This window comes from Miniopterus natalensis, chromosome 18, assembly GCF_054644295.1.
Source record: "Miniopterus natalensis isolate mMinNat1 chromosome 18, mMinNat1.hap1, whole genome shotgun sequence".
Taxonomy (NCBI): domain Eukaryota; kingdom Metazoa; phylum Chordata; class Mammalia; order Chiroptera; family Miniopteridae; genus Miniopterus; species Miniopterus natalensis.
The window spans coordinates 22,944,160-22,966,967 of record NC_142098.1 but is presented as its reverse complement, the minus strand read 5'-3'; the positions used below and the strand labels follow the sequence as shown (position 1 = coordinate 22,966,967).

General features: G+C 42.3%; 2 protein-coding genes across 3 annotated transcripts; one reads left to right on the top strand and one right to left on the bottom strand.

Moving 5' to 3' along the window:
• Positions 1–777: 777 nt before the first annotated feature.
• KARS1 (lysyl-tRNA synthetase 1) lies at positions 778–14,226 on the bottom strand. Of its 2 annotated transcripts, XM_016196765.2 has the most exons (15): positions 14,132–14,211; positions 11,538–11,717; positions 9,801–9,960; positions 8,727–8,892; positions 7,593–7,686; positions 6,768–6,954; positions 6,560–6,685; positions 5,205–5,324; positions 4,028–4,190; positions 3,747–3,920; positions 3,506–3,591; positions 3,175–3,260; positions 2,457–2,583; positions 1,617–1,760; positions 778–1,055 (listed from the first exon to the last, which is right to left on the bottom strand). In XM_016196765.2, exons 2-15 carry the CDS (start codon positions 11,681–11,683, stop codon positions 960–962), a joined length of 1,875 nt encoding a protein of 624 aa, XP_016052251.2. In that variant the 5' UTR covers positions 11,684–11,717; positions 14,132–14,211; the 3' UTR covers positions 778–959. The 2 variants fall into 2 exon arrangements, with proteins under 2 accessions (XP_016052251.2, XP_016052260.2); XM_016196774.2 differs by lacking the exon at positions 11,538–11,717 and having other exon boundaries at positions 14,132–14,226.
• A 109-nt stretch (positions 14,227–14,335) lies between these two features.
• TERF2IP (TERF2 interacting protein) lies at positions 14,336–20,972 on the top strand. Its single transcript, XM_016196787.2, has 3 exons — positions 14,336–15,086; positions 18,865–19,016; positions 19,768–20,972. The coding sequence occupies exons 1-3, from the start codon at positions 14,414–14,416 to the stop codon at positions 20,161–20,163; spliced, it is 1,221 nt and encodes a 406-aa protein (XP_016052273.2). The 5' UTR covers positions 14,336–14,413; the 3' UTR covers positions 20,164–20,972.
• Positions 20,973–22,808: the final 1,836 nt, after the last annotated feature.

The following is a 22,808-nucleotide window of genomic DNA, read 5'->3' as shown; positions in this document are numbered from 1 at the left end:
ATCTTACACTTTCTCAAAACCCAGTTTCCACCAGCAAATTTGCTGACCTCAGGAACAGAGGCAGAGTCCAATGACTTGTAACCATCTCCATTACCTTAAACCACCCAAGTCGAAGCCATCATCTCTCCACAGCCCACTGCATTAGTGTAAGTGGTTTCCCTATTTTCACTCTTGCCCTCCACATGCTAATTAAAACATCTTTTAAAAACACTCTTCTGTTCAAAACCCAGTGGTTTTCTGCCTTATTTATAACAAAACACTCCTCTGCATGGCTTACAGGGGGTGGCCTGTATGATCTGGCCCTTCATTAACCTTCATTTGCTTCTCTCATCACACCAGAAGCTTTGTTCTTCTTCAAAAAATGTGGTCCTCTAGTCTGGGTTGCCCTTTTCTCTCAGATCTCCATCTCCAGATCTCCAGTTACCTACATCTTCCCTGATCACATATTTAAAATAGCACTGTCCCCATCCACTTCTAAAATAGCACCTGTTTATCTGCTTTATTTTTTTTCTTAGTATGTACCACTACCAGAAATAACATGTACGTACTTCTCTGGTTTGTCTGCTCACCTGACCCCCACCCCTAAATAATGTTTCCTGAAAGCAGGGACTTGGCTTTTGTTCACTCCTGTGTCTCTGATCCCTTAGAACAACACCTGGCACATAGCAAACAGTAATATAAATTTATTAAGTAAGGAGGTGTAATTCTAAACCTTCTTTAGGCCAGCAACCTGAGAAAAAGCTGACATTCCAAAGGTAAAAGAGTGACAACTAGGAGTAGAGACAAATGGTTTATTTGGTAACAAGAAGTAAAAGAGGAATTCTTAATTCCTTTTCCCTTTCTGGTTACTGAACTGCGACAGTCAAATGGATAGCAACATACAAGAATTCCCTTACAGTCCTTTATCTTCTGCAGAAGTGCAAAGATGCCTGAGTTATGTGACTTGGAAATACTATTTTCTAGACAGAAGTGCCAGCAGTTGTGCTTTCCAGTGTATCAGCAGTTACATTTTCCTTCTTGTCCTCAGGTTTCATGGCAGGAAACAGAAGTACTTCCTACAGGAGATACAATGCATTTTGAAGCTAAGAAACACTCTTATTTTTTTCACAGCTACCCACCCATTCCTTTTGTCTCTAGTTACTGTTACAAGCAAAACCCAGAGAAAAGAGAGATCCCAGCTGAAAAGAGAGATGTTTCTTTATTTCAACTCAGTACCTTTCAATTTTAGAGGATGGAAAAGAACACATGCATAGCACTGCCCAGGGCACAATGTTAAAACAATCAATAAACATGGGGATTCTCTGAAAATTTTATTTCCTCATCTATAAAAATGGGATAAGAACAGTTTCTACATCTCAAAGGGCTGACTTAAGTTAAATGAGATAATGCATGCAGAAAGCTTAGCATGTTTCTTGAATCCTCAAGAAATGTAAGCAATTAGTATATTCTATAAGGTTAGATACGCTCATCTTCTGCCTGTGGCATTGCAGGTAACTCCTTTGCCTGCTCCTCCCTCCACCCCAAAGCCCGCCCTTATTCTCTAGGCTAACCATGCCCCATGTCTGACACAGAGGAGCTGTTCAGGGAAGTGTGCATGGGGTGGGGGGCTGCTGTACCTTGATATTGTTGGAGTCTGTGAGAAACATGGTGACTCGGTCGATGCCCATGCCCCAGCCAGCTGTGGGAGGCAGCCCGTATTCCAGGGCAACACAGAAATTTTCATCTATGAACATGGCCTCATCATCGCCAGCAGCCTTAGCCTAGAAGAGAAGAGAACCAAACAGTGACACTATTCTGGGATGCATCAGCTCAGTGTTTGAGTCAGCATGTTAAAATGCTCAGAGGGATGACCATTCCAGGGATGCTCTGGAAACCCAGCACTTGCTGGGAACTGGGTTTCCTAGTAACCCCAGGATGGAGGCTGGAGCTTAGGACTGACATCTATCTCAGAACACATGCAAATTTCTCTGAAATGAAAACAGCTCTAGTGCCTGGGGTACTGTGGGCCCAGTGAAACTGATTTTCTGAGATTGATGATTCCCAAAAGTCCTCTCATTTCCTGAAACCAACCGCCAGTGGCAACGTTAGTGCAGGCAGCCTGTGGGGGCTTTGTCTTCATTAATCCTTATTTGCCTCTCACCACCCCCAAGTCACTTCAATAAGTGCACCATCTGAGAAAAATTATGTTCGTTAGGCAAATGTATTTTCAAGACAAGTGTCACACTCCCTACACAGATAATCATGCCTAAAGCTCCTCTTACGTAGAAATTCTAGGGCCAAACTAGTTAAGTTCTTAGTCCTGAAATGTGACTTCCTCCAGTGGAGCCAGTGGCTTTACCCTCCATTTCTGCTGAAGCCACCAAGAGATGCAGTGACACAGACCAGGGCTCAAGCTGATTTCCTGGTGAGTACGCTCACTGACCAAATACATGTCCTCGTTCACTCTCCTTCCTTACCTTGGCCTGTTCTTCGAATAGCTGCCGCTGCCTCACGGGGTCATTCAGCTCGGTGTAGGCATTGCATATTTCCTTCTTCATGACAAAAAGCTCAAAGCGCTCAGTCAGACCCTCTTTAGAGCGGTGCCTGGGGACAAGAGACCAAAGGAGAGGTTCACTGATAATCTAACACCTAGTACAAACCTAAGAGTTCCTGAATTCCAGCTGACTCCAAAGTGTTACTGAAGCCCGCACGCATTCTCAGCATCTAATCATTTGGTACAATAGTGAGAAGGGTTATAGAGGCAAGAAAGTTCTAATTATCTTCACAACAAATCTGTGTGGTAGACTGTTACACTGAACCATACCTCCTGTAGTCATGCCCTCTGGAGTCCCTTTTGCACAGACTCTGGGCTGCCCACAACTTGCTTTGGCCAATGGGACAACAGCAGAGGCCTGATGTTTGCACACTAGGGTTATCCTTTTGGAATGCTTCCTTAGAACCCAGCTTCTATGTAAGAAAGTCCAGGCTACACTGTCAGAGAGGCACATGTGGAGAAGCAAGGTGCCCTGGCAGAGTTCCCAGTTGAAAAAAGCCACTTGAGTTACCCTAGCCAAAACTACACAGAGCAGAGAGATTATCCAATGAACTCGGGAAACCTCGAGAATAAACTGTTTTATGCTAAGTTCTGGGTGGTTATGCAGCAATACGTAACTGACACACCATGCTTTATCTTACCATTTGGCCAAAGGACTCATTATCTGCGGGTGGTCACAGATGAATGTAGGGTTGATGCATGTCACTTCCAGGAACTCCCCAACAAGCTTAGTGAGAAAGAAAAGCAGAGCTAGAGATCCTTTCTGAACGGCATTTTGACTGTTCCAGTATAGGTGGGAGAGGATCAGCCTTCAATGGCTAAGGATTAACTGAGATACCATCCACAACTATTCTGCACAGAGTTTAGTACAGCAAAACTTGTTAATTCTTTTATCTCTAGTTCACTTTCATAAGGAGCAGGGGACTGGTTACCAATGGATGAGGGCATGTGCTAAAATGCATGGCCTTTCACCTTATCAAGGAGCCTGGCCGTGGTCCGAGGTGGAGGGCACTCAACAGCTTTTGCCACACAGATATCATCAAGAATTTTGCGAGTTTCTGTAACACAAATGTATGAGTTAGGAAAAAAGATATTACACTACCCCAGTAAAAAAGTATACAAAGAGAACAGTGTGAGAAATGCCAGCCCTGACACCATCTAATTCAGAGATAAACAGGAAAGGGGCATACAATGGAGGAGTGCATCACTGTACCTTCAGTTTCAAAGAGGTTTGTTTCTGGAAGCTTCACCCCCAGGGCTTTCTCAAGCTCTTCTACCATGCTGATTTTCCGAAAGGGTGGGGTGAAGTCAATCTCATAGGCTTGGCCCTCTGGGCCATCTGGATGGTAGGTGACCTTGTAACCGCCTGTAATGTGCTTTACCATCCCTGGGAAAGAAATTTCATTTAAAGAGGACCAACAGGAAGTCCTCCTGAAAGCAGCACACCAGCCCCTCAGACTTGTGAGAAAGACAAAGGAAGCAGGAGGGGGTCACCTGAAATCATCTTCTCCGTGATTTCCATGAGGTCATGATAGTCTGCGTAGGCCATGTAGAACTCACAGGTAGTGAACTCAGGATTGTGAGTCATGTCAATTCCTTCATTCCGGAACTGGCGTCCAATTTCATAAACCCGGTCAATGCCACCAACCACCAGCATCTAACAACATATGGCACGGTCTTGGTGGCTAATCTTGTCTTAAATGGGTCTGGAAAGTTTCTGTCTATAAAAAAGCTGTAACTAGGTTTTTACAGCTCAGGCATGATCTCAGATCCCTACCTAAACGCCAAGTACCCTACTCTCTTTAGGCCTTTGTAGTGGATAGTCATCACTTATTTTGGCTGCCAAGGACCTCTGAATACTGTTCCCTTACTTGGGGTGTCCCCTGCATCTTGTGAGTGTGAACCTCCCCCAAGAAAGAAGCGTCTGTTGCAGTTAGGATGCAGACTCATGACCAAAGCTCCCTACCAAACAGACACAACTGTGAGAAGTCAACAAGGAAGCTATTGAAAGATGTAGGTATTGTAGATAATTCCTTCTGACCAAGGGCGCCAGAGAGATCTAGCGATTAGAGGTAGTAACTGCAGAGGTCCTAAGGGCAGTGACCTATACCTAATGCCAGGGCTATGAGCTGTGGTAACAGTGCCTAGTAGAAAAGATACTGAGTTCTCCATGAGATGATCTTAGAGCAGATTCAGAACTCTCATCATGTGGTCTCCAAGCCCAATTCTCTGATCCTCCTGGAAACTATGACCTTCCACATATTTCTTTTGCTTAAACTAGTTATAAGAGATTTTGTCTGCAACGAACGATCTTGAATGATAGTCTTCAATATTTACTCTGGTGATTTGAAGGTAGTTATTTCAAACTTCTAGAGAGATTAAGTTCTCTCTTCTACAAAAGACTAAAGTCAGATCTAATTCAAGAACTACAAAGTATAATAGAAACCAAAGTAGGTTAGGAGGATATGTACACCTAGGAAAGATCCCTTTGCCCTCTGACATACAATGATCTTGTAGAGAAATTTTAAGTGTAACACTCACGAGCCTGACAAATTAGCATTCTCCTGGCTGTTCTACCCTTACTATTCCTCTTATTTCTGACTGCACCTGTCTAGTCAATGGTTTTCCAGCATTCTGCTTCTCTAAGGGAACAGGGCATATTCTTGATTACCTTATGGTAGAGTTCTGGAGCAATTCTCATATATAAATTCATGTCCAGCTCATTGTGGTAGGTGATAAAAGGCTTGGCCACAGCTCCCCCTGGGATGATGTTCATCATGGGAGTTTCAATCTAAAGGACAAGGAGAAACATTTAGTTCTCAGAGGTGTCAAACCAGAGACCTTGAGGAAAGCTCATGTTATATCCCCAAGTAAAAGTTAAGTTCAATAGTAATGTGCAAGTGCTTGACAAAAAAATAGAGATAGCTTGATTTTCCAAATAATACCAAACACCATTAACACAGTACAACAGTTCCTTGAAGAACATTTTGTTAATGTTAGTTTTAACACGGACATGCCATAGGAACTTAACTCTTGTTTATATCAATTAGCCTGTGGTAAAACTGATGTGATTATATGTTGTTTCACTTAAAGTTGCAGAATCTAAGATGTTAAGGAAGGATTTACTGTACCATAAACTTGCACAAGCTGTAAGTCGGAATCTAAATGGGGAACAGCCTTTCTCGAGTGCAATTTATTAGATTTTGTAGTATTTATTACACTTGCAAACATGTATTATACAATTGTATACCTGAAACTTGTATAATTTTATTAACCAATGTCACCCCAATAAATTAAAAACACACACACTTGCACACAAGCACAAAGATGTTCACTGAAACATTATAGAAAAAAATCAGAAACTTAGAGAAAGTGACACATGCAAAGGGTTCCAGAATGTATTAGGTGGAAAAAACAGCCCCCAAAACAGGTATATCATAATACACATACTGTGACTTCATTTATGTTTTAAAAATAAAACCCTTCCAAAACGTCTACCCCATCTGCAACATGCACAAGTATATATGTATGTGTTCACAGTAAATGGAGGCGAAGGATGCATATCAAACACAAGTTCAGGAAGGGAGTTAGTTGGGAGAAACAAAAGGGGACTTTCAGTTTTGCTTCTATTTACTTCTTTATGCTTGTTTTATAGTAACATGCACTCACCTTTCTCATACAATTAAAAAACGTTTTAGAAGTGTTTTTCCTAAAAAATATTTATTTAGTTTAAGTAAATCAAAAAATATTTTTAATGCTACAGAAAAGCAAAATGAGTTGCTAACACATCGAGTGTGGTGTCATCACTGTGCGGGTGGCCTGACACTTTGTCCTTTTTCTTAGTCAGGTCTTGCCTCCTAATCAGGGCACTAAGTAAACAAGGCAGTACAAAGACACTGGCAAAAAGGGGAACTTTTCATTGAGCATGAAGGATATTGACACAGGACATGCCTTGGAAAGGGAAGGGAAGGAACAGTAAGAGACAAGCATAGCAAGGCAGCCTATCTGTCAGGAACTCTCCATCACCTCTAGGAATCCCAACTCATCCAAGAAACTTCTTATGTATGTGATGATCTTAGAGCGGATGATAAATTTCTGCCTCACAAAGTCATTCAGGATCAAGTCCAAGTATCTCTGACGATATCGCGTTTCCTAAACCAAAAGCAACAGAGATCACTAACACATCTGATTCAACGGTATGATAAACCACAGCTCGGAGGTCAGGAGGGCTTACCTTGTCTTTGAGGCCAAAGTGAAGATGAGGTAACATATGCAAGCAAGGAGACAGCAGTGTGATCTCATAGGGAATGATGCTCAGCTCACCCTTCTTGGTTTTCCCAGGATTCCCCTGAACTCCAATTATGTCCCCCCGACGCAGTTTGTTATTGATACGAATAAATTCTTCTTCTGATTTATAATTCCTGAGTAAAAGTAAAATATAATTCAGTATACAATATTCCAAATTAAAACTGACCACTGGTTTACTCTGGAACCTCAATAAACTGTTAATGCCTAGTTAGTGTGAGCCCAAGAAAAATCTCAGATTCAAGATAAACTATTAAAAAATACTATCTCTTTTTTGTTGTTGTTAATCCTCTCCTAAGGGTATTTCTTCTATTGATTTTTTTTTTTTTTTTTTTTTGAGAGAGTGGAAGGGAGAGGGAGCGAGAGAAAAGCATTGATGTGAGAGAGACACATCGATTGGTTGCCTCCTGTATGCGCCCCAACTGGGGCGGGGAACTGAACCTGCAACCCACGTACGTGCCCTTGACTGGGAATTGAATCCATGACCCTTTGGTCCGTGGGCTGACACTCTACCACTAAGCCACACTGACCAGGGCAAAAAGTATTATCTTTTAACTGCTACGCAACCCAAGAACAGTCATTATTCTCCAGGTGACCACACGGCCTTTTTATTCTCTCTTCAAGCTTTACCCAACCATATCCTACTTCTTCTAACGTTAAATATCAAGGGAAAAGAAGACCACATGGGACTCTGTCCCTAACTGTGTTGTTCTGGTCCAACCTAGAAACCATGTAATTGGATATTTCTATATACCTAGAATTGGCCATGACTTGCAACTTGACCCCCTCTCCTCGAAGGTCATAGAAGATGAGCTTTCCCCCAGAAGCTCTTTTGGCATGGATCCTACCTAGAAAAAGAACAGCAAAAATATTGACTGATAGAACCAGAAGCCATTTCATGATGTCAGTGCCAAAAAAGCACTCTCTGCATTTTTTGTGTCTGGGCACAACATAAACCAGAATAATTTGATTTTAGCCATAGGCCTAAGTCCTGTCTTTACCTTCATGCCAATGTTGGATCCCCATTCCAACCAGTTAAAGATGTGCAGGAAGATCTGACTTTAAAGATGTTCACTGGATTCTGGGAAGATGGCAATGTTGGTGGCAGCATAGATTTTTTTGGATCTTCCTGAATTCTCACAATAGATAGGCAAGGCCAAAAAGCCACCGACAGACGACAGAATTTATAACAAAATTACGTGGAAAGATATTTCCAAGGATCCACAAATATAAGCAATGAGGCAAATCACCAAGAGCCCTAATACCTCTTTGTGGGGAGTAATGGGATGTCCAGTGGGTCTGAAATTTGAAAATCTCCCAAATAGCCATAGGTATTCACTGAAAAATGTGTCAGGCTAAATGGAAGATAGCAGCTAAAACTGGGAGTGGATCTACCCATTGCCATACGAGTGACTATAGTGGGCTCCATTAAGGTCTAGGATAAAGCCCTTTAGTGTAGCCCCCAGGAACTCTCTAAATTTAACAGCCAGAGATCTCTTCTAGGACAAAGCCCCACAAAATCAAGTAAGACCAGGGAAACAGACAAAGAAAAGAGAAGGTGAAGGGGAAATGAAGGGGAAAGAGAGCCTGGAAATCTCAGAGAGCAAGCTGCTATATATATATATTTTTTAATATATATCTTTATTGATTTCAGAGACAGGGCAGCAGAGGGGGAGAGAGAGATAGAAACACCAATGATGAGAGAGTCACTGGGGATCGAACCCACAACCCGGGCATGTGCCCTGACTGGGAATCGAACCTTGATCTCCTGGATCCTAGGTCGATGCTCAACTGCTGAGCCACGCCTGGCCGGGCCAAGCTGCTATATTTTTGAACACTTCACTAAAATAACAGAAGAGGGAGCTCAGTGAAGTTGGAGTCTTCCTACCTGCCACCTTTAAGGTAACGTCACTCAGGTGGTCCCCAGGCTGCAGGTAACTGTATTCTTGGATGAAGTGAGTGAGCGAGATGTCTACATGGAACTTGTGTGGGTATGGGTCTTCCCCATTGACCTTTAGTTGGTGGACTGCTTGGCTGCGGATCTTGTAGTATTGCTATTTAAATACAAAAACAAAAACGCTTTTGAGAAGTTGAACCTGGTCAGACTAGTGGCCCATCTGGCAAAGTACTGTATTCTGCCCCAGAGTAGCCCCAATACACTGAGGTTTCTTTAACTGCCCCCACCCCAATACCCTTGAAATCACAGGTTTGGATATGGAGTGAGATTTGCACTTAAAAGCAAGATTGAACAAGTAGAAAAACTGTAGTTCTGCCTAAAATATTAAGCCTAATTGATATAGGTGACTTTGGTTACCACTTTTGTGGACACATATGCATGGTGAGTCACTTAACTTCATTCCCACTTTCTCACCCACATCAGACTTTTCCCTACAGGAGGCCCATGGAACCTGGAGGATGTTAAAGAAGGAATATTCAACAGCAGGGGTCAGCAAACTTTTTCTGATGCGACTAACTCAACTGCTGTTGTAGTCTGAAAGCGCCTTCAGACATCTAAAAAAATGGTCAAGGCTGTGTTCTAATACAATTTTACTTACACCACCAGGGGGCAGGGACGAGATGGGGGACAAGGGAGAGTGGATCTGGCCTACAGACCATAGTTTACCAATCTCTGGTCTAAAGTATACCCTCGTCCACCTTTAGGAAGACACTTTCTCTGGGACTGCATTAAAGCCCACCTAGTTCCAAGGAAGACTAACAAGTCACTTTGAAGTACTAGATTCTCCTAAATGCCTGTTGACAATTGATTAGAAAAATGCTCAGCGCCTGTGCTTTTGACCAGATGGAGTAGCAGGCTCTCCCTCATCGTTTTGCAGTGACTTAGGGCCCAGTGACTATTCAAGTTCCTATTTTATCTTCTTAGTCATTGGTTCCCAGGGATTTGCCAGAAGCCCGATCAAAAGCTCCCCTGTGCCCAGCCAGGGTGGTAGTCCAGGGGACTCACGTTTGGGTCCAGGCTCTCCTCCTCGGCACCCACATCATTGTCAGTGGTGTGATTGGTGGCAGCAGCATTGTCCTGGCTTAGCTGTTTCTCACTGAGCTCCTTCTGCTTGGCCTCCTTCTCCGCTACTTTCTTCTCAGCTTTCAGGCGTCTCTTCAGCTCACTGTTGGGAAGATGAAAATGTTCAGTGTGACTTGACTGTGTTCTGCCCCATCGCCACTTGTCAAAAATATAAACAGCTTGAAGGAAATGCTCTTGCTCAGTTCTAGTCTCTTGGTCACTAAACTCTATACATGGGTAAGACCAAAGAAAAAATAAACTTAGAATAAAGATGTGAAAGTTCTTTCTCAGTGTACACTTTCCAGTCTGAGGTCCATGGCAAAGAAAAATCCTACATATTAGTTTATATTTAGAAAAGGAAAAAAGGTTTTCCAGAAAAATCAGCAAGATAGGCTTTTCTCAAGCTAATTATGCTAGGGAACCCCTTGAGTCCAGGGACTGAATCTTAGTTGTCTAGTATCTATCCTTTGTAGACTATGAAGTTCCTTGAGTACCAGATCTGATATGATAAGGCAACATCTCTAGCTCTGTCTGCCACCACTCCAAAGAGTGGGTTCATCTGGGGTGGGGAAGGATGGCTCTTCTGAGTTCAAGGAGATACTCTACTGATAGTCTCTCCCTCAGCATTGATCAATGCACTGACAATGGCCTTCAGCATTAGTCTCACTGTCTACTGGAGCCTGGCTCTGACCCCAACCTGGATAGAACAGTGTACAAAGCAGCATGGCATAGAGGATAATATACCATCTTTGGAGTCAGACTCCCTGAGACTAATATCTGACACAGCTAACTATCAATTATATGACCTTGGACAAATGACTTCTCTCCATCTTGTAAAATGAATAGACACTCCCCTCCCCAAATGTTACTGTGAGGATTGAGATCAAGTATGTAAACAGATGACCCTGTCCTAGCAATTAGTAAGCATGTGAATGTGAGCTATTATGGATATCCCTATCTTAACCCTTTACTCTCTGTTAAGGACAGAAACCTTAGAGATTTGGTCAAATCCCTTACTACCCACTCTTGGTACTTGTCACCTGAGACTCAAAAAGCAAAGCAATTTACATAACTTGTTATCCTTTATGATCTGAAACCTTGCTCTGTGAACCCAGAAACCAAACAGATTTGGGCAGAGAGGGATACCCTCATTATTCAAATAGAATTGATCATTCTTTCAAACCATCAATGTTAATAGTGTGCTGGGCCCATTGTGCTGTAATTCAGTTAGGGGGCATCTAATCCCGTCTAGTTCTTCTTAGCATTAGTACAATAAACCATTCAAATAAGTGTTACTCTTTAAATCAATTCAATGCTAAGGATAATCCAAAAAGGTCCTGGGGATAGACATGACTGGAAACCAAATTAATCTCAGGAGCAAAAAAATTCCAGACAGGAAAGGGAAAACAACCTGAACTAGAAATTCTTTATTTATACAAGGGTTTCGTTTCAGCACTGCTCTAGAATAAGATCCACAAGTCATCTCAAGGATTTAAGGACAGAGAATATGAATTTATTAAAGAGAAAATAAGAAAGGACTATTGGTTTTGGTAGCAGGGCTTTTCGTTTCCTTAGCAACAAGTCTAAGTCCAAAGACTTAGCCAGAGGCTTATCAGAAAAGGACCTAATAAGGGGAGGACTTTTGCTCCCAGAACAATAAAGAAGGTAATGAGCACCAACCTTCTTTTATTAGAAAGTGGCTTGTCCTTGTGAAGCGTTGTGAAAGGAGCAAGTGGGCCCAGTCGCAGCTCCCTCTGCCCCCACTGTGCCCAGGAGGTTTGGCGCAGGGACCCCCTAACAAGCCTTACAGCAGCTTGCGTCAACATGGCAGAACACCCTGGAACTAATGATTACCACCACCTAACAGGAAACACAGAGATGTGGTGTCAGATGGGACAGACAATATACATAAACCCAACCAGCACTCCTACTCTTATGGGTTGGGGGAGGTTGCAAAACCTTTAAGGGTCACATTTTACTTAAGACCTTCCTAACTGACAGCAACCCCTAACACTCACTCTGCTGCAACCGAAACTGACAATGTTCTCAGTCCTGGCTATGGTAAAAAGATCCATACCTGGGGTCAAGTCAACAGCAATAGCTTACAGGTAGCAATGATCACAATATTCTAGAAAATGGGAGACAGGACCTAATGCAGTGTTTCTGAAGCCCCTGACATGTGGTTTTCTCTCTTGGCACTGGAAAGCACATAAAATGTCACTGTCAACTGCAAACTCTAGATGAAGCTAAAAGCAAGCCACATGAAAGCACCTGAGTTTTCAAAGATAAGACTTGTTTGGAGATCTAGGAATAAAGAAGAAAGGAGAATTTCAGGAAGATTCTTAAACTACATTATGTTTATATGTTAACACTGGAAGGCAACAGAATTACAGGGATCATGTTCTTTATACTGCATTCAAACAAATTTGGCCTCTCATTTGGAAATGAGTCACCTGTTAGGCAGCCCATCTGTTTTTTAACTTGGAGACAATAACCGGTAATAAAGTAGTGCTCACCAAAGATTCCAACCAAGGAAGTTCCAAGAACAATAAGCAATAGAAGAAAATATTAATAAAATTATTTTAGCCCATGGTCACTAGAGGAATATATACCATCAACAGCAGATTCTTTTAGACAATGTGAGTCAGTATAGTACAAAGAACTTGGGCTGTGGAGTTTGATTTTAGATCTCTGCTCCAGAGCTTTGGATCAGTGATAAGACCATACTTTAGTTATGCACACTTCAACAATGTATGTAATCACCCAGAGCCTCAGTCTACTAAATTGAAAAATGGACACTTGCAAGGTCATTATTGAGATTAGGCAAAAAGTTTGTATAGTTCCAGCACAGTGCCTGACACATAAAAGCTACTTTAAAAAGTGGTAGCTATGATTAATCTAAGAAAAATCAGTAGAAAGAAACTGGCCAGTTTCCTCAATTTACCTTGAAATCGTACTTTCAACTGGAGACCTTGCTTAGGAGGCATCTGTAACTTATAACCCTAGAGTTCAATTACTAATGTAAAAGATGAAAGGCCAGTTGATCTCCCCAAAGGCAGAAGTCCAACACCAGGTTCCAAACATAGAGATTCATCAGACACTCTCAGGACAACATATTAGGGTGCTATCGAACCATAAATTTAGTCATTTCCTTTCTCATTTTTCAAGAATATTTAGAGAATAAACCCAGAGACACAAAAGGAAACATTCTTACTGTTTGAGTGCAATTCCATGAGGGCTCAGCAAGAGAACTGAGCCCTAATGCATTACAACAGCCATTACATGTAATGAACTAACTTCTCTCCTATGCTTCTGGAATGGCTCTACTTATTTTACATACTATCCTAAGGAGTATTGAGAAAAGTCAATCAAGTCATTGCCTATGTTCTGTGAAGAACATGGGTTAAGAGGGAGTGAAGTATGTTGAGAATATAAGACATAGTTAAAAAGGGCGGTTAATCGTTACTTATATTTACCTTCACATTCCAAGGATTTGGGGTGATTAACAGTTATATCCAACAATGCTAAGTGCAGCTTGGTGTACCCGGCTGACCAAGGCAGTCCCTACTCCTAGACATTAGTCATTCCCTCAATACTCACAGGTCCTTTGAATAACCCATTTGGACAGGCGCCCGACACAGTTTTAGAACTGACAGCTTTATTTATTTGACTTTTATTTATTGACTGATTAGAGAAAGAGAGAGAGAAATCAATCTGTTTCACTCATCCATGCATGCATTGGTTGATTCCTGTAAGTGCCCTACCCCAGAATCGAACCCACAACTTTGGTTTATGGGGACGACGCTCTCACCGAGTACACAGCCAGGGTCACAACTGATCGATTTAATATATAGGGTTCAGAATGGCCTTGGTAAGTGCAAGAAAAGGGTTTTCTTAAAAGCTAGGATGTTTAACATTTCTCCACCCTCCTTATAAGGGCGTGCCTCAATAATAAAAGAAAGCGTTCCTCACAGGGAGGGAACGGAATGAGTAAGTTTCGCTTTTCAGTCTCTAAGTTTCGCTTTTTAGTCAAACCTCCCAGTTCTTGGAATTCTCTAATTCCAGGAGTCCGACAGGTGAGGACCCCACCAGCTCCACGCCGGGCACCCTGGGGAATGTAGTTTCGGGGCATAGCGGCTACGTCCCTGTGCGTCCGCACCCACGAGAACCAGCAGGAAGGCCCCAGGCATGGGTGCCTCGGCCGGAGCCCAGAGGAACTTCCTAACCCGGACTCTCCGGCTGGAAAAGCCTTAGTGACCCGAAGCAACACTTACTTTTTGCTAAGTTTTGGCTCGCCGCCGTCCACATTCACCTCAGACGCCTGCACCGCAGCCATCTCTCCCGAGCCCCGAACTGAAAGGAACGAGGGCGTACTGCAATTTCCAGGTCACGGCCTGGAGGAAGCCCCGCCTCTTCCGGAGAGAGGGGGCGGTACTCCTTAGGCGCTGCCGCCGCGCAGGCGCAGCGCGGGGTTTTGTAGCCGAGGCGTCGCGAGCGTTACCTCAGGTCTGTCAGCTGAGCTAGGTACCCAGTTCTCCCGGGGTCCGGCGTCAGCTATGGCGGAGGCGATGGATCTGGGGAAAGACCCCAACGGGCCCACTCATTCCTCGACTCTGTTCGTGAGGGAAGATGGCAGCTCCATGTCGTTTTACGTGCGTCCCAGCCCGGCGAAACGCCGGCTGTCGACGCTCATCCTGCACGGCGGCGGTACCCTGTGCCGGGTGCAGGAGCCCGGGGCGGTGCTGCTGGCGCAGCCCGGGGAGGTGGCGGCCGAGGCCTCGGGCGACTTCATCTCCACGCAGTACGTTCTAGACTGCGTGGAGCGCAACGAGAGGCTCGAGTTGGAGGCCTATCGGCTGGGCCTGGCCCCGGCGGCCGACCAGGCACCAGAGACGAAGCCCGGGGCTCAGGCCGAGGGCGCCGCCGCGGAGGCCGACGGGCAGCCGCTGACGGGGCGGATCGCCTTCACCGATGCGGACGACGTGGCCATCTTGACCTATGTGAAGGAAAATGCCCGTTCGACCAGCTCCGTCACGGGCAACGCCTTGTGGAAAGCGATGGAGAAAAGCTCGCTCACTCAGCACTCGTGGCAGTCCCTGAAGGACCGCTACTTGAAGCACCTGCGGGGCCAGGAGCATAAGTACTTGCTGGGGGACGCCCCGGTGAGCCCGTCCTCCCAGAAACTCAAGCGGAAAGCTGAGGAAGACCCGGAGGCTGCCGAAAGCGGGGGTGAGGCCTGGTGCGGGTCCCTCAGCCTATACCTGTGCCGGTGGGGGCGGATCGTCCAGCCCCCTTTCGGTCTGGCGTCCATTTTGACGCCGTTGGTGTCTTCGTCCGGTCCCTCCCCTGTGACATCCGGGTAAAACTGCACCATTTCTTAATCGCTTCAATTTCCTTTTCCAGTATCTAGGATATTGCCGTGGTTTGATACTCAAGTGGTGTAAAAAGACTACTATATACAGAAAACTCTCCCCTTCTACCCACCAGCTAGCTATCCAGTTTTCTTCCCCGGAGGCATCGGGGGAACCAGCTTCTTGGGTGTCTTTATCAGAGATATTTCAGAGTCGTTCTATTTTATTTTAACCAATCATTCATTTATTTATTGAACTACAGGCGATGTACAAGATTATGTTAGTTTCAGGTGTACAACGTAGTGATTAGATATTTTTATACATTATGAAGTAATCGTAAGTTTAGTAACCATCTGTCACCATACAAAGTTACATTATTGGCTATATTCCCTACGCCAGCGATTATCAGCTGTGTGCTGCAAGAGTTTGTAAAACATGCAAAACCTGACTCTCTTTTCCCTTAGATTGTCAAATAAAAAAATGACAACAGCCAACACAGTAGCCCTCGGATGTGAAAGAATCAAACTTGTATTTTTTTTTTTTTTGTAAGATCGTCAAGAAATATATTTTTGTGTGTGCTGTTGAATTCTAATAATTAGCTTGTGTGCCATGAGATGAGAAAGGTTGAAAATCGCTGCCCTGTGCTGTACATTACATCCCAGTGACTTATTTCATAACTGGAAGTTTGTACCTCTTAATCCCCCTTACCTACTTGGCCTGTCCCCCCAGTCCCCTCCTCTCTGGCAACCACCAGTTTAAAGAAGTATTTCTCCTGTGATCAGGTAGATTCAGTATAAGCCATTTTAAAGGCAAGCCAGATCAGTTTATTTGCCTGTTTTGGCTTAATTGAATGTGTATCCATCCACATAAGAAGGTTCTGGGCAGTTGGATGTCACCTTCTGGTCTCATGGGTGAAGTGAGTTTTTAAGGCAGTTGAATATTGAAATTCTGGCATGGTTAGTACTCAGTGCAAAGCCTTTAAGTTGCTTCACTTTTTACATAATATTGACAACTTAGATTGACAGACCCTTTTATTTAAAGGGGCATGCTTTCCCCCTACTTCCCTTCTCTTATGTGACTATTCCTTATAACAGTTGAAGTCTGGGGAGTTAAAATCTATTTCTCCTGTTGTTTTTGGTAAAAGTGACATTTCAGATTTATTCATTCAACAGATATTTGAGTGCCAGACACTGTTATCCTGCTGGGATGTAACAATAAGTAAAAGTCCCTGTGGTCTTGGAGCTTAACATGCTAGCTGGGAAGTGGTAAGTGCTATAGAGAAAAATCAGGGTAAAGGTTGGGGAGGAGGTTGTTTTCTATAGGGTGATAGTGAAGGTCAATGATAAGTTGATATTTGAGCAGAGACCAAAGGAAATGAAAGAGTAAGCCAGGTGGTTATCTGAGGAAGTGTTCCAGATAGAGGGATTAAGTGTAAAGGCTCTGAGGTGGAAATATATTCTTGGAGCAGCAAAGAGATCACTGTAGCTGGAATGGAGTAAGCAAGAGGGAGAATTCTAGCCCTGGTTGGTTTTGCTCATTGGTTAGAGCATCAGTCCGTGGACTGAAGGGTCCAGGGTTTGATTTCGGCCAAGGGCATGTATCTCAGTTTCAGGCCCGATCCCCTGCCCTGGTCTCAAGTGCGGGAGGCAACCAATTGATGTGTCTCTCTCACACTAATGTTTCTCTGTCTCTCCCTTTCCACTCTCTCTGAAAAGCAATGGAAAAAGTATCCTCAGGTGAGGAGTTTTAAAAAAGGCGGAAGGGGAAAATTCTAGGACAGAGGACAGGGCTAGGTGTATGGGTGAAGTAAATCACGTAGGACCTTGCTTTTAAATCAGTGGTGTTGGAATTACTGGCAAGCCATTTGCCTGCGACTTGGGACAAAATTAGGCTGATTCACCCAACTCAAAGTAGTAGTTTGATGATCAGATATTAAATGTAAAAATTAAAATCCTAAAATGACTAAGAGAAAATATGAATATACTTTTTAATATTAGCATGGTGATAATCCTGAAACCAAGAAGACTGAGAAAAGGTTTTCTATATTTGATTACTTAAAAGCTTCTCATGATAGAGTCAGGGCAAACTGGAAAAATATTCTGAATAAATTGCAACAGCATTAGTTTCCTTAATATCCAAGGAGCTGGCAGAAGTTAGTAACTAAAAGGAAAATGAGTAGAAAAATGAGCAAAGGAAATGGAATAAGACGTTTCCAGAAAAGGAAATGCCAATAAACGAATGCAGAAATATTATTAAATAAATAAAAGTAAACTAGACCCTGAACAGAGGACCAAATAAGCCATGCTTGGACTTCTGACCCATGGAAGCTGTGAAATAATAAATGTGTGTATGTTTAAAGTAAACCATAGCAAGGAAATGTCATTTTATCTATTAAATTGGCAAAAATTAACAAAATGAGTAATGTCCAAAGTTAATGAGGTATATGAAAACAAGTACACTCCTACATTGTCAATAAAAGGAAATTGGTACAATTCCTTTGGAGAGCATTTTGAAAACATCTAACATTGTTTAAATTGCTTGTACTTTTAACCGTGGCAATATTGCTTCTAGGAATTGATCCTACAGATGTACTCAGTACTGAAGGGTACATCGTGAAAAGTAAGTCTCCCTGCTAAATACCCCTGGTTCCACTCCCAGAGGTAACCACTACTACTGTCCTTGTTATGTGTCCTTTTTGTTCATGATAATACTAGTGTACTAGAATTCAGTTCTGTAGTTTGCTTGTTTGAACTTAATGATAGACCTTGAAGTCTTTGTGTCTGTGAGTTGCTTCGACTCATTCTTTACTTATTGATTGCATTGTATTTCATTATGTGAATGAACCATAATTTATTCATTTTATTATAGAAAATTTCAAACATTTACAAAAGTAGAATAGTATAATAAACTACATTGCATATACCCATTGCCCAGCTTCACCTGATTATAGTTCATGGTCAGTTTTTTTACATCTATTCCTTTAAATCCAGACTTTTGGGATTTTTATTTGTTATTCTAGTCCTCACCCAAGGACATGCTAAGGGAGAGAGAAAGATAAACATTTATCTGTTGGCGTTGCCTTTTGTACCCTCCCCGACTAGGGATCAAGTCCTGTCATCTTAGGGCAGCTGGCATCCGGCGACTATATAAAGTCTTGGCTCAACTCTGAAGGACCTTTGTAGCTTCAGCTGAGGACTGGTTGGCACTCTTTCACAGCTTAACTTTTCTCTGCCCTTCCTGCTTTCTTCTTTTCAGTGGGGGTTTTCTTAGGAATGCTCTCTCATAAACACCTAACATAGTAACCTTTATCTCAGGATCTGCTTCCCAGAGAACCCAGTTTATTCCACAGTTTTGTTAATTTGCAAAGTCCATTAATATAAGGCAAAAAATGAATTAAGCTTGAAGAGTATTTTTATTGAACCTAGGAAAATTATCACCTTTTGGACAGTACAACTTTTTAGAAGCAAAAGTAGAAATTATTGAGCATGCATGTCTTATGTTTCTCTTCTCCTTCTGATCAAAAACCGATGTCTTCCTTCTAATGGAAAAAAAAGTACAGGCTCACTTTTGACCCAGAGCTCACACAGCATGGGCTGTATTTTTGTTTTCTGTAAAAGAGGCTCATTCTAATCTAGCGCTGTTCTTCTCTGTAATAGAACCACAGAATAAGAGAACTCCTGACTTGCCTGAAGGAGAAGAGGAGGAAGAAGAGGAAGAAGAAGAGTTTGTAAAGGAAGAGAGCAAGGAGAATGAAGAAGCAGTCAAAAAGATGCTTATGGAAGCCACCCGGGAGTTTGAGGAGGTTGTGGTATGTTAACTAGACGTAACTCATTTTTTCTATACCTCCATTCTTCTTTGAAATTGGTCATCAAATCTACCCTTTTCATACACCCAACTCCCAGAAAGGTGAGAGAGAAGTTCAAGGTGGAAGAGGAAAATGGAGAGTGGAGGTTCCAGGCATGTAACTTTTGCTTTTTTGACAGGAAATCTTGAGAGGGAGAGGTAGAAAAGTTGGGGAGAATTATTTTTAATCACTATAAAGCATCGCATTTTTAGTACTCTGATATTAGTATGTTTATGTTTTTCAAAGTTAACATCTTATAAAAATGTTTTTATGCTTCTCAGGAACATAAATGTAATTTTTAAAATAGTTTAACTTTTTAACCAAGCAAGTTTAGGTTTTTGTGTATTTAGAGCTTTTTAGGATGTTTTTAGCTCTCCCATATTCAGTCTAGCTTCTACTACTTAGTTGGAATCCCATATTTAATCATCATTATAGTGTAATTTCTGATGTTCTATTGGGATACCGTAGTTAATTATACACACACACACACACACGCATATACCACCTATATACACTTCCTTATCCTGTCATGTATGTACATATATACATACAAAGATATATATACATATACACACATTTTCAAGACAAATAAAGGAGGGAAGTCCAGTGTGACTAGAGTGAAAAGGAAAAGGTGGTGGTAGTTGGGAGAGACCAGATGTTGCAAGAGTATTTGTAACTGGGTAATTAGACTGATTTGTTTTATCACTTTTTCTAGGTGGAGGAAAGCCCTGATTTTGAAATACATATAACAATGTGTGATGATGATCCACCCACACCTGAGGAAGACTCAGAAACACAGCCTGATGAGGAGGAAGAAGAAGAAAAAGTTTCTCCACCAGAGGTGGGAGCTGCCATTAAGATCATCCGGCAGTTAATGGAAAAGTTTAACTTGGATCTGTCAACAGTTACACAGGCCTTCCTAAAAAATAGTGGTGAGCTGGAGGCTACTACCTCCTTTTTAGAGTCTGGTCAGAGGGCTGATGGGTATCCCATTTGGTCCCGACAGGATGACTTAGATTTGCAAAAAGGTGATGAGGATGCCCGAGATACATTGGTCAAAAAATTTGGTGCTCAGAATGTAGCTCGAAGAATTGAATTCCGAAAGAAATAATTGACAGGATAATGAGAAAAGAAAAAAGGTGTGGCAGATGAGGTGGTAAAAAAAAAAAAATGTTGTGACCATTGAACTTTAGAGATTCTCATATTGGAACTGACACTTGTCTCCTGACCAATGCTGTCATTGCTCTGTGAGTCCTAGATTTTGTAGCCACGTGGAGTTGTGTAGGAGGGTAAAAGTAAAAGATACTGGATATACTTAGAGCTGTCCCTGCAGTATGAGTGTGTTTCTTGAAGGAAAATATAAACCAGAGAAAGGTTGGTTCTACATAGTAATCTTGGAACCTGTCAGGAGCTAGTGACCAAGTCAAAGGAGGAAAATTAGGAGACAGGTCTTTTCAGGCAATGTGAGTAAAGAGCCTCCTATCTTTTGGCAGAAGCTCCTCTAGATTGTAATAGATTCCAAGTCAAGAATCTAGAAATACGGAAAGATTTCATTGCAAAGCCTTGAACATGGACTAACCCAAACCCTTTCATCCCCCAGTGAGCTCTGATTTCTAAACTGCTTTTAAAACCCCATGTTTTCTTTGCTAACTTAATATTTGGGGACCGTGCTCCTTGGCTGTTCTTTGAGTCCTTGTCAGTCAAGTATCTAGTGTGTGTTTCTTTACCTACCATCCAGTTTTGTTTAAAATACCCACAAACCCTCAAGAGTCTCAAGAATAGTCTCTGTTACTAGTAATGTGTTTCTATTTATTGAGGATAGTTTTGTGCTAAGGGTGTGTTAGATTTAAAAATTAGTGAATTAATTCCTCTTTGTTGTGTTGCTTTTGTTATTGAAAATAAATGGAACTTTGTATTCGAGTCTCCAACAAGTGTTTGATTGTATTCACAAAAACTTTTAGGTATAAAAACCATAAAGTAACTGACATTTTTGCTTGTTATTAATTAGATAAATAACAAAGCGCTTCCATTTTAGAACTGTTAGGCCATTAGAAAAAGACTAGTTCTTCTGAATGGAGCAAAGAGAAGGTCTGTGTTACAGACTATGAAAGATGGCAAAATAAGGTGAACTGCTGAGAGCCAAAGGGGAGAGAAGCCAAGATGGAACAATCAGGAACCATCATATGTGTAACAGGAGGTGTCAGTGTCCCACCTGTATCCCCTAGGCAGTCAGCATTCCCCCACATGCCACCAACAGGAGTTCTGCAAGCACCTGCTTGAGGCTTTCTGCCTGCTTGAAGTGCTGTGGGGTGGCTTTCGGCTAGTGGACTGTGGAAATTCGAGGTTGTGTACCCAGCTTGCTGATCAAAGAAATAGCACAACTGAATACGTATTTGAGAATTACTCCGTGAATGGGATAATGGTTTTCATGCCATCTTTCAGAGGTCCCCAGTAGAAATAAACATAGTTTCCCACTGTGGTAATTGGTTTATGAATGTATCCTGCATAGGCTTCTTTCTCATGTTTCACATCCACACTTCCCTACTAGTGCATCCTCAAAGCACACACATTCTTCTTGAGTCAGCTTTGGGAGGACTCAGCCTAAATCAAAGTGCTTAACCTTTCCCTGTTCCTTAATATGATGGAAGGTAAACCACTCCCAGTAATAATTGTAGCTCCCTACAATTGGTAATTATTAAATGGGGATTGGGAAGGGTTGGGTGGTGAGCATTTGATGTTATCTAGGATGTCTGTACCTTTAGTAAAGCTACCACAGTCTATTTGCTTTACTGGACTAGAAATTCCAGTTTTGTCAAAGCAGGCACAAAAGGGGGTCTGGTTTATTATACCCAGACTCCCAAAAGACATGTTTAATCCAAACACACACCAACTTACATTGCTCCTAATAAGCCACTAGCTTTTAAAATATCTAGTTTTATTATTTCTCTGGTCATTTCGTCTTTTAGGCTGGGAGATATATGTAGGGAAACAAATTATGAGAAGTATTTTTGGGAACACAGATCTAAGCAAGGAAACAGTTGGATCTTAATGGTTAATGGCATTGAGCTATGGTTGCATTGACTCTAAAGATCAACTGTTCAAGTCCTGAAGATGGGATGCCTCTTCCATAAGCTGTCAGATTCTTGTCCTTTGGTTTTCTCGACTTCATGAATCTGGCTCTGCTTTTCTGTTTGCGCTCTGGGATACATTATTTCTTACTCATTGTAGCTCTTGACTGCTGGGCCTTCCTCACTTCCTCCCCCACCAACCCACCACCTGACCCCATATTTCAACTTTTGAAAATTTCTAGGCCTAAAGTAACTTGTACAACTTAATTAGTGGCATAAACATTTCCTTTTTGTCTCATTTTTCCGTGCAGCAATGAGTTTTGCTCTTGGGATTGTTTTCCATTCCTTTTAAGCAGTGGCAGTTGAGTTTTAAAACTAAGCTGTTTGCTGCTTGAACTGTTCTGATCTCTTATTTTTCGTCTAATGCTATTTGCTGGATCATATGCCCACCTGCCTATATGAATAAGGTGTATTTAGTTGCATGTAAGAGAAAACATGACCCAAAGACTTCGAACAATAAGGGGATTTATATCTTGTATATATAACAAGAAGTCCTGAGGTAGAGTGGCTTCGGGGTTCCATTTTTCTCTACTTTGCCCTTCTTAGCTTATCCCATGGGCTGCTTCCATTGTGGCTGAAAGGTGGCTGCTACAGTTCCAACAGCAAAAGGGAGGATTTCCTTCAGGTA

What these genes read in the sequence shown, in the direction of transcription:
- TERF2IP (XM_016196787.2), top strand. Translation starts at nt 14,414, where the DNA reads ATGGCGGAGGCGATGGATCTGGGGAAAGACCCCAACGGGCCCACTCAT. An exon ending in GGAGGCTGCCGAAAGCGGGG is followed by an intron (nt 15,087 to 18,864) that starts GTGAGGCCTGGT and finishes TCTCTGTAATAG; the next exon opens with AACCACAGAATAAGAGAACT. An exon ending in GGGAGTTTGAGGAGGTTGTG is followed by an intron (nt 19,017 to 19,767) that starts GTATGTTAACTA and finishes CACTTTTTCTAG; the next exon opens with GTGGAGGAAAGCCCTGATTT.
- KARS1 (XM_016196765.2), bottom strand. Translation starts at nt 11,683, where the DNA reads ATGTTGACGCAAGCTGCTGTAAGGCTTGTTAGGGGGTCCCTGCGCCAA. An exon ending in CCACTTTCTAATAAAAGAAG is followed by an intron (nt 9,961 to 11,537) that starts GTTGGTGCTCAT and finishes TCTTCCCAACAG; the next exon opens with TGAGCTGAAGAGACGCCTGA. An exon ending in CACGGAGAAGATGATTTCAG is followed by an intron (nt 3,921 to 4,027) that starts GTGACCCCCTCC and finishes TTTCTTTCCCAG; the next exon opens with GGATGGTAAAGCACATTACA.